This window comes from Zingiber officinale, chromosome 10A (genome assembly GCF_018446385.1).
Source record: "Zingiber officinale cultivar Zhangliang chromosome 10A, Zo_v1.1, whole genome shotgun sequence".
Taxonomy (NCBI): Eukaryota; Viridiplantae; Streptophyta; class Magnoliopsida; order Zingiberales; family Zingiberaceae; genus Zingiber; species Zingiber officinale.
This window is the reverse complement of record NC_056004.1, coordinates 96841621-96852970: the sequence shown is the minus strand read 5'-3', so window position 1 is coordinate 96852970 and position 11350 is coordinate 96841621. Positions and strand designations below refer to the sequence as shown.

General features: G+C 35.7%; 2 protein-coding genes across 4 annotated transcripts; both read right to left on the bottom strand.

Annotated features, from left to right (window-relative positions):
• Positions 1 to 298: 298 nt before the first annotated feature.
• Positions 299 to 4138, bottom strand: LOC122027260 (putative chloride channel-like protein CLC-g). Its single transcript, XM_042586183.1, has 7 exons — positions 3897 to 4138; positions 3597 to 3797; positions 3328 to 3505; positions 2561 to 2823; positions 2043 to 2312; positions 805 to 1927; positions 299 to 627 (listed from the first exon to the last, which is right to left on the bottom strand). Exons 1-7 carry the CDS (start codon positions 4103 to 4105, stop codon positions 478 to 480), a joined length of 2394 nt encoding a protein of 797 aa, XP_042442117.1. The 5' UTR covers positions 4106 to 4138; the 3' UTR covers positions 299 to 477.
• Positions 4139 to 7971: 3833 nt separating this feature from the next.
• Positions 7972 to 10809, bottom strand: LOC122027652. 3 transcript variants are annotated; one of them, XM_042586648.1, is made up of 4 exons: positions 10077 to 10809; positions 8735 to 8805; positions 8396 to 8600; positions 7972 to 8304 (listed from the first exon to the last, which is right to left on the bottom strand). In XM_042586648.1, exons 1-4 carry the CDS (start codon positions 10173 to 10175, stop codon positions 8143 to 8145), a joined length of 537 nt encoding a protein of 178 aa, XP_042442582.1. In that variant the 5' UTR covers positions 10176 to 10809; the 3' UTR covers positions 7972 to 8142. The 3 variants fall into 3 exon arrangements, with proteins under 3 accessions (XP_042442582.1, XP_042442580.1, XP_042442581.1); XM_042586646.1 differs by having other exon boundaries at positions 7972 to 8307; positions 8384 to 8600; positions 10077 to 10808; XM_042586647.1 differs by having other exon boundaries at positions 8384 to 8600; positions 10077 to 10797.
• Positions 10810 to 11350: the final 541 nt, after the last annotated feature.

Sequence of the window (11350 nt, the reverse complement as noted above, 5' to 3'; positions counted from 1 at the left end):
AGGTTTTATGGTTTGATTTTATTGTATAATGAGACAATCGGTTTTATAGTCGGCACTATGTACATCTCGAGAATTATAGTGAGAGTAGTTTGATTTTATTATATATTATAATTAATTAAGTTGGATAATATTGAGCCTGGAATGATGGTCTGATCCCACTAAAATTTTTTATCGACCATTAGAAAAAATCGAGAAGTATTTACGACAGACGACACAGAAGTCAAGCATCCCTTAATTGCAAGTTCATTTGAAGAAAAAATCTCTATAAATATGTTGTAATTAAAAATTGAACCGGAAATATCTGTAAAATAACTGAGCACTCTTACAAATTTCGTAACAAAAGTGAACTTGATACAAATCTTACAAGCTTCCGCATGAAGAATAATGGAAAAACACACTTTTAGTTCTCGGTTATTACATGCCGTAGAAGAAAAATCAAAATCCTTCACACATCGATCATAGAAGCTATGAGCAAAACTATATGGAAGGAGCTCTGAAAAACTTTGTAAAAATCGATGTCCGAAACCGCAATCTCTTCCATCTGCTCTTCGTTAGGTATGGATGCAGACCCAAGATGTGCTCGGGCATGAAATCATGCCTCGTCAATATACCGACCACCGGCGCCCTCTGCATTCAAAGTCACACCAAGTTACTTCATCAGAGAGCAAATATACCTTCACTTGAAAGGTGAAGAAAGTGAATTGAGGATCACAAATTGCTTATCATGAATTATAAGTGAAATCCTTTTGATTGAACCAAAACAAAATTCGTTTGAAGAATAAGTTTAGGCTTTAAGTTTCTTACATTGGCTGACTTGGGAACAATCAATAGGTGCCTCAAGCCGACTTCTCGAAAAAGAAGGAGAGCTTTCGCGAGCGACATTGTCTCAACAACTGTGTAAGGCGAAGTGTTTATAAATGGATGCAAATCTATAAACATCTCCATCTCTTCAGCAGTCAGCTCTATATTGTCAATGCTATCTTGTTTTCCTGATCCACGCTTTGCGAAGTCATCAGCTACAAATTTCTTCGAAGCATGATTAGAACCGGCGAGTGAACATGTCGGCTGAAAATACTTCTTCCTCAACAAACTCAGAAGATGCCCGCGGAGGATCAGACCATACAGCACGGGAGGAGAAGAAAATGGTGGTTCATCTATCACAGGGAATGCATGATGGCCAGTCGTCTTGAGTATATGAACTATGGAGCCGACCTTTTCTACACTGTTAAAGGTTCGTAGAGGACCTGCGACAACATCACTTACCGTGAGCTGCCTCATGTATGGTTCCACATGGTCTTCGAGATAAGGAAGACCCTTCAATTTCAGAATCAGATCGTAGATGTTCGGATTGAAAGAGTCAGCAACAGATTTCGATATCAGGAGAACCAACATAACCAAGGGAAGCAGCAAGAGATTGTTGGTTAACTCTAGTATAATGACGCACACAGACACAGTCATCCTCATTGTTCCTCCAAGAAAAGAGGCAGCGCCAAGGACAGCAAAGAGACCATGATCGAGACTCGTGTTTGAGCCCATTAGCATTCCAATAACACGCCCATAGGTCGCTCCGGTCAAGATAACAGGCACAAAAAGGCCGAAAGGTGCAGCTACACCATAACTTATGATGCCTAGAACATATGAGGTGATAAAGGATACCATGATCGACGACTTGTGGAAATCATCATTTGATCCGTTACTGAAAAGTTTTCTGATCGTGTCGTCATTGGTGTTGAAAAACAAGCTGGCCAGATCGTTGTACTGGTTCGGAAGGCACTGGAAATTCGAAAAGCTGCCGGAGCGGCCTATAGAGGGACAGTCATCCTTCACACAAGGGCTACAGGGTGCCAGCCACGGTAACCCAAACAGACAACAAGATGTAATTATCGACACAGTAGCAGCAAGAAGCAATTTGTAGGTGCATCCTTTCCTGGTAAAACACAAGGTTCCGAGTTTAGAATGTCATCTTTTGAACAAAAAAATATATCAAATGCAAGTAGAGAAACATCATCCAAAACATAATAGAGCCGAAAAATAATGCGTACTCGTTAACTTGGCTGAATATATGAAGGACCTTGAGCATGAGAAAGTTGTATAGACTTCCTAATATTCCCCCAATTACCCCGAGAAGGATCACTGGAGGTAAGTCAGCTAGATGATAGGTAATATTATCTGCAGTTACGTCATACATTATAAGCCCACCCTTTCCAAATAAACCGCAATTTCCTCTTTCGCAAACATCAACCAGGGCACGGAGTGTGACCGCAACTACAGCAGTTGTGAAGAAAGCTCTCCAGAGTAGTGCACTTCTCCACCTGTAACATAAAATGAATATCTGAATTATGAGGAGATGCTAGTACAAAATTAGCATCTCAGATGAAAATCAGTATATTTCTGTCAAGAAACATAGATGAAAACTTCTACTCTTACTAAAAATTTAACTGCTGAGAATGAAACCTTGTTAAATGATCTAAAAGGATTAAAAAAAAGTCTAATGTTTTAGCGAGTGATTCTTCGATGTCTAAGAAGCAAATGAAGTTAGACATATAGTATCTGAGACTACCATGAACACAATGACTCGAGCGCAAAGAGAACTCCACCAACCGGAGCGCGAAAAGCAGCAGCAATGCCAGCGGCAGCACCGCAAGTAACAAGGTCACGCCTATCTCTATCGTTCTTGAAGTAACGAAGCCATCTCCAATTCATGCCATACTTCCGCGACCCACCCTGTCCAACTATAGCCCCGATGCATGCGCCAATGTGAACCATTGGGCCTGCCTTGCCCACATGGAGAGAGGATGACACAGCAGTGATCAAACCTACAATCTACAATACAAATCATTAATCAACATTCATGAATCACAAGAATGAAGACCATAGTTACTCAAAAAGTTAAAAGATATGCCAACTTGAACCACATGAACAGCATGGAAGTTCAATGAAGTCAACTAAAAGTATGATAAAGTTGAAGAGGGGCAGATATAGACATTGATGAACACCAGCAGTAGAATTAGCTGACTAAGTTGTAAGAAATAGATTGAAATACTTTGAATCATCTTGCCATTAGCTTTAAATTCTATCTATTCGCCATAAACAATAGATTGAAAGATCTTCCTTAAGATATCCCTGAAAGTATATAGTAACAGAGCATGGATGGATCTAAAAGGAATAAGGACTATGAATCTATGGTTTCCTAGAATAATCCTTAGCTTTGATTATACTTTCAACTTCAAATTGGCAAGATCGATCTTAACTTTCCATTCAACCAAAATGAGGAGAGAAATCAAATCTCCCACGAGAAGATTGTCAAAAGATGGATCCAAATCTGACCTTTACAGCAAGGGTGCGCAGAGAGAAGATATCAGGAGCATCCACGCCATTCAAGTAAGCCTTCACCTCTGGTATCCCCGAACCGCCTGCTGCAGTTGAAACAAAAGCCGTAATCACCGTCGCAAACATCAAAAGTGCCAAATTGGAACCAGCAAACACCGCGAACGCAGTCCAATACCTTGAAATCGACACAATCAACGAATTAGCTAGAAAAGGGGGCAGATTTAACGCAATGGACCAGATATGGGAAGATCTCTACTGTGGCTTACTTATCGGCGAGCATCAAGTTGGAAACGGCGACAAACTTGAGGCCGGCGATGTTCTCCACAGCGAGGTTGTTGAAGAACCCAATCGCGCCAGCGACGCAGCCGATAAAGAGGCAGAAGGTCCACTTGAGGAAGACATACCGCAGTATAGCCGACCGGCTTCGGCTCCTCCAGTCCTGGTTGAAGAGGTCGTTCTCGACCAATCTGAGGCGCCATCCAATGCAAAGGTACCGTAAGATCCCATCTTTACACACCAAAAGATCAGATTAAGCAAAAAAAACAAAAACGAAACAGAGTCATCACTCGTAATCGAGGCTCTCGATGGGACAGAGGTTGGAGCCGACGATTGCGACTTGGGAGGTGTTGTTGGGTGCGTGGCGCCGGAGATTGAGCGAACGGTAATCCAAAAGCCGCTCATTTACGGTCCCGATCTGCTCCTCTTCTACCACCTCCTCGTCCGCCGACGAAGCACGAGGCAGCTCCTCTTCCGAAGCGCCTGCGGCGTTCGCCATGGGAGAGAAGCGAAGGTGGTGTGGAAAGTGAGAGGGAAGAAGGAGAAGAAGAAATAAGCGGCTCGATAACGATGACGGTGGATGATCAGTCCATCGCAGCCGTCCATTTGTTACTTCCAAAAGCCAAGCGAAGGAAAGTTGAAGCCAAAGGCCATTTTTGATGGAGTCTTAATTATTTTTTGAAAAAATCAAAAAATATTTTTTAACGGATGTTTTGAATTAATTTTAATTTATTAATTTGTTTTTTTAATGCTTGTGGTTCACATGTTTTGCTATTTGAGTTTGAAATTAAATGTTGAATGATTATTGTTTTGACTTTTGATTAAATACTTCATTTATCTTTTATTAAAAATAATACTTTTAATTCTGCTTTTTTTCAAAAATACACTCTAAATTTTCATGAATACCTCCTTTAGTTTCTTTATAAAGAAGAAAAGTATAGATGGAGATTTATTAAGGGGAAAAAAATTAAAATGGTACCTTTTATTTTATTATTATCAAAAAGATACTTCAATTTAAATATATATATATATACTATTTTTCATCAACTACATTATAATAATACTTTTATCATACATATTATAAAAGATTTATTATAATAAAATAAAGACACTCGACTTTAGAGAGAGAAAAAAATCTTTCTATCCTTTAATTATTTTATGATTGATTATAAACTGACTTAAAATTATTTATTTTTATATAATCTAAAAATATTTGGGGAGGGATAAACTGTCAAGGATGCAACCACAGATATCACGTCCTTGTGATTTAATTTTCAAGCCACGTGTCGAGGCTGCAACCAACCAAGGATAAAATAAAGTAAATAGCTGGATAAGGAACGAGACCACATGGATGAGTACGCTACGTGTCGCTCTGTCACATTATCCGTCTATTTTATTATTTATTTTATTATAGTTTTGTAGCCGTGGTAGAAGAGGCTATCAACGTGGTGGAAAATTATTGGTCCACGAGTACAATAATGGCTATACCAGGTCATTTACACCCAGGTCATCAGACAATTATGTCATGAATTATTTTATAATTAATTATTATTTGAATTATTTTAATTTCAAGGAGAGGTTGATGATTCAAAAATCTCCAATAAAGCCAACGAGAAACACGAATTTTATGAAATATAAATCTTATTAAAATTCAGTTCCTTGTACATTTTGGTTTGGCTCGAGCTCGAATGATCGATGTTTTTTTCTTTTATAACGTGTTGACGACGGGACCACGACATGAGTAGTCAGCCATGCGTGAATCAAGGCAAAGACAGTCGAAGTGTATTTGTACATTATGTCCTTTAGTTGGAGACGTTTAACTATAGAGGTATCAATTTTATTATTCAAAATATATAATTGAGAATGAAAAAAAAATATTTTATTAAATTTATATATTTATTTTTCATAATATATATTAATTTTTTCCTTTTTCCTCTATAATATTTAGGCAATGAAATTTATTTTCTAAATTTAGAGAAATACTGTTCAGAAATACTAAATTTAAGATATGAATAAGGATACAAAGATTTTTTAGCTATCCAATTTAAAATTTAAAATAAAATCTTTAAATAAAGGTAACTGATGAGAACACTCTTAGAACTTCATGTGACATTGTTATCGTTCGTGTTGCCTTTATATATAGCCTTGTCGAATGCCCTAAATTTCACTTATTTGAACTCCACATGTCGTCATTGTTACTCACTTGAGGCCCCTATTATATTAGGACCCACAAATTTTATATATATATATACCTATATAAATTAAATACGAATATTAATTTAAAAACATATGAATATGTATATTAAATATTTAAAATTATAGTTAAAATAAATTTTAGTCGAGATTTATTTTTATGGGTAATTTTAATTTTTTTTACTAGCTAAACTATATTTAGTCAAAAAAAAAAAATTTAATTTTTTTTAGATTAAATTTGGATCATTTTTATTTTTTTTACTTGTGTTAGATTTAATTGATAATTTTAATTTTTTACTATTAAAATTAGATTTAATTGGTAATTTATTTTTATTTTTTTATTAAAATTTAATTAGTAATTTTAATTTTTTTTTAAAGATAAAAATTTAATTTATTAATCAAAATATTTATTGGTTACCCTTAATTGATATATATTTTTTTTTGATAAAAATATTTTTGAAAGTAAAAAATATATTCAATAATGTAGTATTATTTCTTTCTTAAATTTTATTTTTCTTTCATTTTTTTTAATAATTCACAGTCAATATTTTCTAGCTAAGTATTTTTGGATAAATAAATTTTATTAATAATTTATCAAAATTAAATCACGAAGCTCCCATCAATGAGGGATTCCGAGGAAGAGTCTATTATACGTAGTAACTATATCTAGTACTCGAATCTATTTCCTCTAAGTCACATAATAATTTTACTATTGTGTCGAGACTTTCCTTTCTCGAAGTTAAAAATGATTGATTTTTTTAAAATATATATATAATTAAAATGTATATTAGTAGTATTACAATAATTTATTACTGTTTTTAAATTAGATAACATAAAATATTTTTTATTTTACTAATAATAAAAAGTGTATTACTAATTTTTTATTGTTATGTGGCATAATTAGTCACTGTTTCTAATTGTATAAATAATCATTGACAATATATGAAAATGCCCTTTTAAATCTTACTAACAGAATTAAATGTCGCCCCCGGGACATGGTTAAGTTGATTAATACGGGATAGATATTGTTACAATGGGCAAGGTGTCGAATGTCGGCATAGTCAAGAAAAATACTTTCCCCGTAGTGGTCAATTGTAGCTTCCTGATTTACCTCCTCACAGATGGTCGTAGGATCGGTCATGTTGGGCTGCTAGGATGGCAAATTCCATATTTTGCTATAACTAATAAAATTAAATATTTATAATAATATTTATTTAAAAAAATATTAAATTCTTTTTTCCGCCTAGAGCCTCAAGAATGATTGAGATAGCCCTGATTGAGATACTCATAATCCCTCATCTTGATGTCATCTAAAAGCATCAATATCAGTTCCTTATTACTATATTTAAAATTTAAAGTAAATAATTTACTTTATTAAAAATTTTAAATAAGATAATTAATGTGGATACTCTAATCCAAGTATGCAAAGAAGTTTTTTCCTTCCATGGCTACATCCATTAGCTTTGGACCGACTCGAAGATACGGTTAGTCACAAAGAGGGGGCTCAACCTTTTGTGACATTGTTATCGTTTGTGAACGGTTAGCCTTGTCGAATGCCCTCAATTTCATTTATTTGAGCTCCACATATCATCATTGTTGCTCTCTTGACTACCACTTATTGGGATGTTACTCATCATCGCTCATCCTTATTTCATGTGATTGTCATCTAACCCAAGCATTGAAAGGAGTTTTTTCCTTCCACGGCTACATCCACCTAGCTTTGGACCGACTCGAAAAGAGAGGGCTCAACTTCTTGTGACATTGTTAGTGTTCGTGTTGCCTTCTTATAGCCTTCTTGAATGTCCTCAATTTCACCTGTTTGAACTCCACACGCCGTCATTGCTCACTTGACTACCACTTATCGGGATGTTACTCGTCATCCCTCATCCTTATTTTATGTGATTGTTGTCTAACCCAAACATGCAAAGGAGTTTTCTCCTTCCATGACTACATCCACCTAGCTTCGGACCGACCCTAAGATACACTTAGCCACAAAAAGGAGGCTCAACATCGTCTCCATTGGGGCAAATTAAGGAGGTTTGATCACCCCCATCTCTATTAGGGTAAATAGGTGTTTGATCCTCTTCGGTAATCACACAACTCCATTGCGGGTGTAAATGGGGCATAGTGATAAAGAATTGCTTATTAGTCATTATGATTGATTCACCAAGCTCATCCAAACCTACACAAGCAACGGCAAGAACCTCATTTACAAATTCTAAAAGATCTCATGTATAAGAGTAAATTACCTCTAGGTTTCCTTTACGAGAAACATATCAATAGAACAGGAATGAAATTAGCGGAAGGCCCATATTTTCCAACTTTTATGCCACACGAGAATGTCTACACTGTCAAAGCTACCTGATCTTGCCATGTAATCTTTCTTTTCCCCACTTGGTTTGATGATGCATGGCCAACATCTCGACAAATAGAGAGCTTGATATCGGTAGCTTCAACCTTTGAAGGCGCTGCATCAAACTGATACTTGTCCATGTCTTCACCAATCTGCTATTAGAAACGTTCGGCTTAGGTACAACAACGTCAATTTCAAAAATAAGAACCATTGTGAGGTTTCTATAGTTACCGGCAAAGAGACCTGGTTCAAATCTATGATTGCTGAAGTGCTTGGAGAAGCATCATCTCTTAATTTTGAACTTTGATCTTTAGCAGGGAGCTGATGAGAAGCATTTGAATTCGAAGGTTGAGCAACAAAGAACCGACTCTTTGGTTTCGTTTTCAGCCTAAACTGCACTGTTCCAGATCGATTCTGCAATAGAGTTTTGTATCGTTTTCGCAAGAATCTACAGCATTGCAGATAAGACAAGAGGGTTACTGAAAGGGCAAACCTTCTTGAAACTATGGGTGATTGAGCTCATAAACCTAAAGAACACATAATTTATCTTGCTGTGAATAATCAGAAGAAAGAGGTGCTAACTTGACTTCAGCATGAAGTTTGAGTTTCTTCTGCTTCGCTATGTGGAGGTTCTTTCTCTTTGCGTCAGTTTCCTGTAAGAAATTTCTGTGAGATTTAGTGTTGGAAATAAAACGCCATGTGGGAATCGGAGTATGTGTTGAAGAGTTGCAAGATCAAAAGTGTTCCAGCATATTCTAAACCAATTAGCACTTCTAATGTCATAAAGTTTCATGTCAGAAACCAGATGCTATGCCAGAATCAAGTATGTATAAAAAGAATCACAAGATCAAGTCTTCCAACTTTTTGAAATCAATTCCTGATGGGAAAGGAATCCAACTTTGCATAAGAACTTATTCGATATAGAATTGAAATTTCATTTCTATGGTTAGGATCATAAAGCATGAACATATGTGGTATGTTATCACAGAGTACCTTAATATCATAAATTACGGTGAGATTCCATATCAAAAACAAGACACTAAAACTATGCTGGAATCGAGTAAGTGTAGAAGAGTCACAAGCTTAATGATGTTCCAGCTTATTCAAAACCAATTCCTAATAATAATAATAATAATAAAAAGAATTCTAACTTTGCTAAAGAACATCAATTCTTATGCCCTAATGGAATTTCATTTCCATGGTTAGGATCATAAGAGTGCCTTTATATCACAAAATTCTGAGAGATCTCATATGAGAAACGAGATACTATGCCAGGATCTCTAACTTCTATGGTGTTCTAGCTTATTCAAAGCCTATTCCAGAAGGAAAAGAATTCCAACTTTCAGTAAGATCTCTAACTTCAATTATCATCTTGCAATAAATAAAAGGTTCATTTCATGGTTAGGATCTTGCATGAACATATAGAGTATTGTATTATACACAAAACTAGAATCTCATTATGCATAATACAAATTTCCACAATTTTGTAGCTTCAAACATGTTCAAGAAGCATTATAGGATGTTTAAGTTGTGTTTTTTGAGATACCTAAACTAGTAGAAGCATTCTCCATACACAAAATGGAAAAATTGATGATAGATCTTGAATAATCTCAAACACATATCTGAGAAAGCAAATTCTAGGGATAAGAACATCAAGAATTATGTGAAGAAACTCATCATAAACTTTGTCTAAAAAACAAATCAACAGATTCAATAGAGCAAAAAAAGTAATATGTAGTAGAAAGTTTTGGTTTTGGATCACCAGAAATCCAAGAATTTTCCGCCAGAATATGAAGAATCCTAGATCTCTGACAAAAGAAAAGGGAAAGAAAAACTCTTGCCAAATCTCAGATTCGCAGCCCAGGCAGCAAAATTTCTAGGAAAAATCGGAAGATGAACAAGAGGGGAAATTCAAAGATCTCACCTTCACCAGATCCTCATAATCCTGCAAGAGACTCTGGTGCCTGAACCGCGCCTTGGCCGCCGGAGAAGACTGCACGGCCAACTTCTCGCCCCTCTTCATCGCCGCAGAGGCCGGATCCCGAGATCTCACCTTCGGAGGCAGAAGAGCCAGGAAACCGCAGAAGGCGTCCCTCACCAGATGCGAAAATCTACCGCCTTAGGGCACGATGGCGAAACCGAGGTGCGGATCTGATAAGTAAAAATTGAGGAAAGGACGAGGAGTTTTCCCGTTGGCTGAAGACTTTTCTGGTCCGCTGAGGGGCAAATCTGGCAACATCTGCCTCTGCGGAGAAGTATTGGATCTGAGAAATAGAGAGGTGAAGCCGAAGCTGGGTTGGGTGATCCATATGCCATGAGGGCACCTGCCTGCCTTTTCTTCCCTTCTTCCTTCCTATTTCTCACCTCACCTCACCTCACCTCGTGGCTTTTGGTTTGGTTTTCCTCCACTTGATCACGCATCTACCTTCCTGGTCCTTGCCTTTGGATCTTTCCTTCTTGGAGGGTGGAGATGCTTTTTGATGGTCTTTTCTGCAATGGTTGACAGCGAGGGGAGGGGAGGGAAGGGGAGGGGAGGAGAAGAGGGGCCGTCCTGTGATGTTGCAGGTGCCTGCTGCTTGACCTGCTGCTGTCTGACTCTGCAATGGTAGCTCGCCATGAGATGATGGAAGATAACAGGAATTCACCACCTTCTCTCTCTCTCTCTCTCTCTCTCTCTCTAAATGCCACTTCTATTTTTTTTAAAAATTCCCATTTAATTTTATTTTTTAATTAATTTTATTTTAAAATAGCTATTTTTTGTCCATACTTTATTTTTTCAATTTTATATAAATTTTATTTGATTTTATTTTTTAAACCATTTTGTTTATTATTTTTTATCAGTACTTTATTTATTCAATTTTATATAAATTTTATTTATTTTTATTTTTTTAATTAATTTTATTTATTATTTTTCATAATAATTTTATTTTTTCAATTTATTATTTTTTATTGATTTTATATTATTGTTTCTTAATTTTTTTATCAATTTTATTTTTTTAAATAATTTTTTTATATGTTTTATAATCTTTTATTTATTTTTAATTATAAATGGTACGAGTTATTATTTGTAAAAGTTTTAGAAAGTATAAAAATATGAATCGAAATAAAAATTATATATTTAAAATTAGAAAAATACTAACAATTAATAGTGAACACATTCATGACTTAGAAACAAATATTTTTTTTTAAATGAATAGT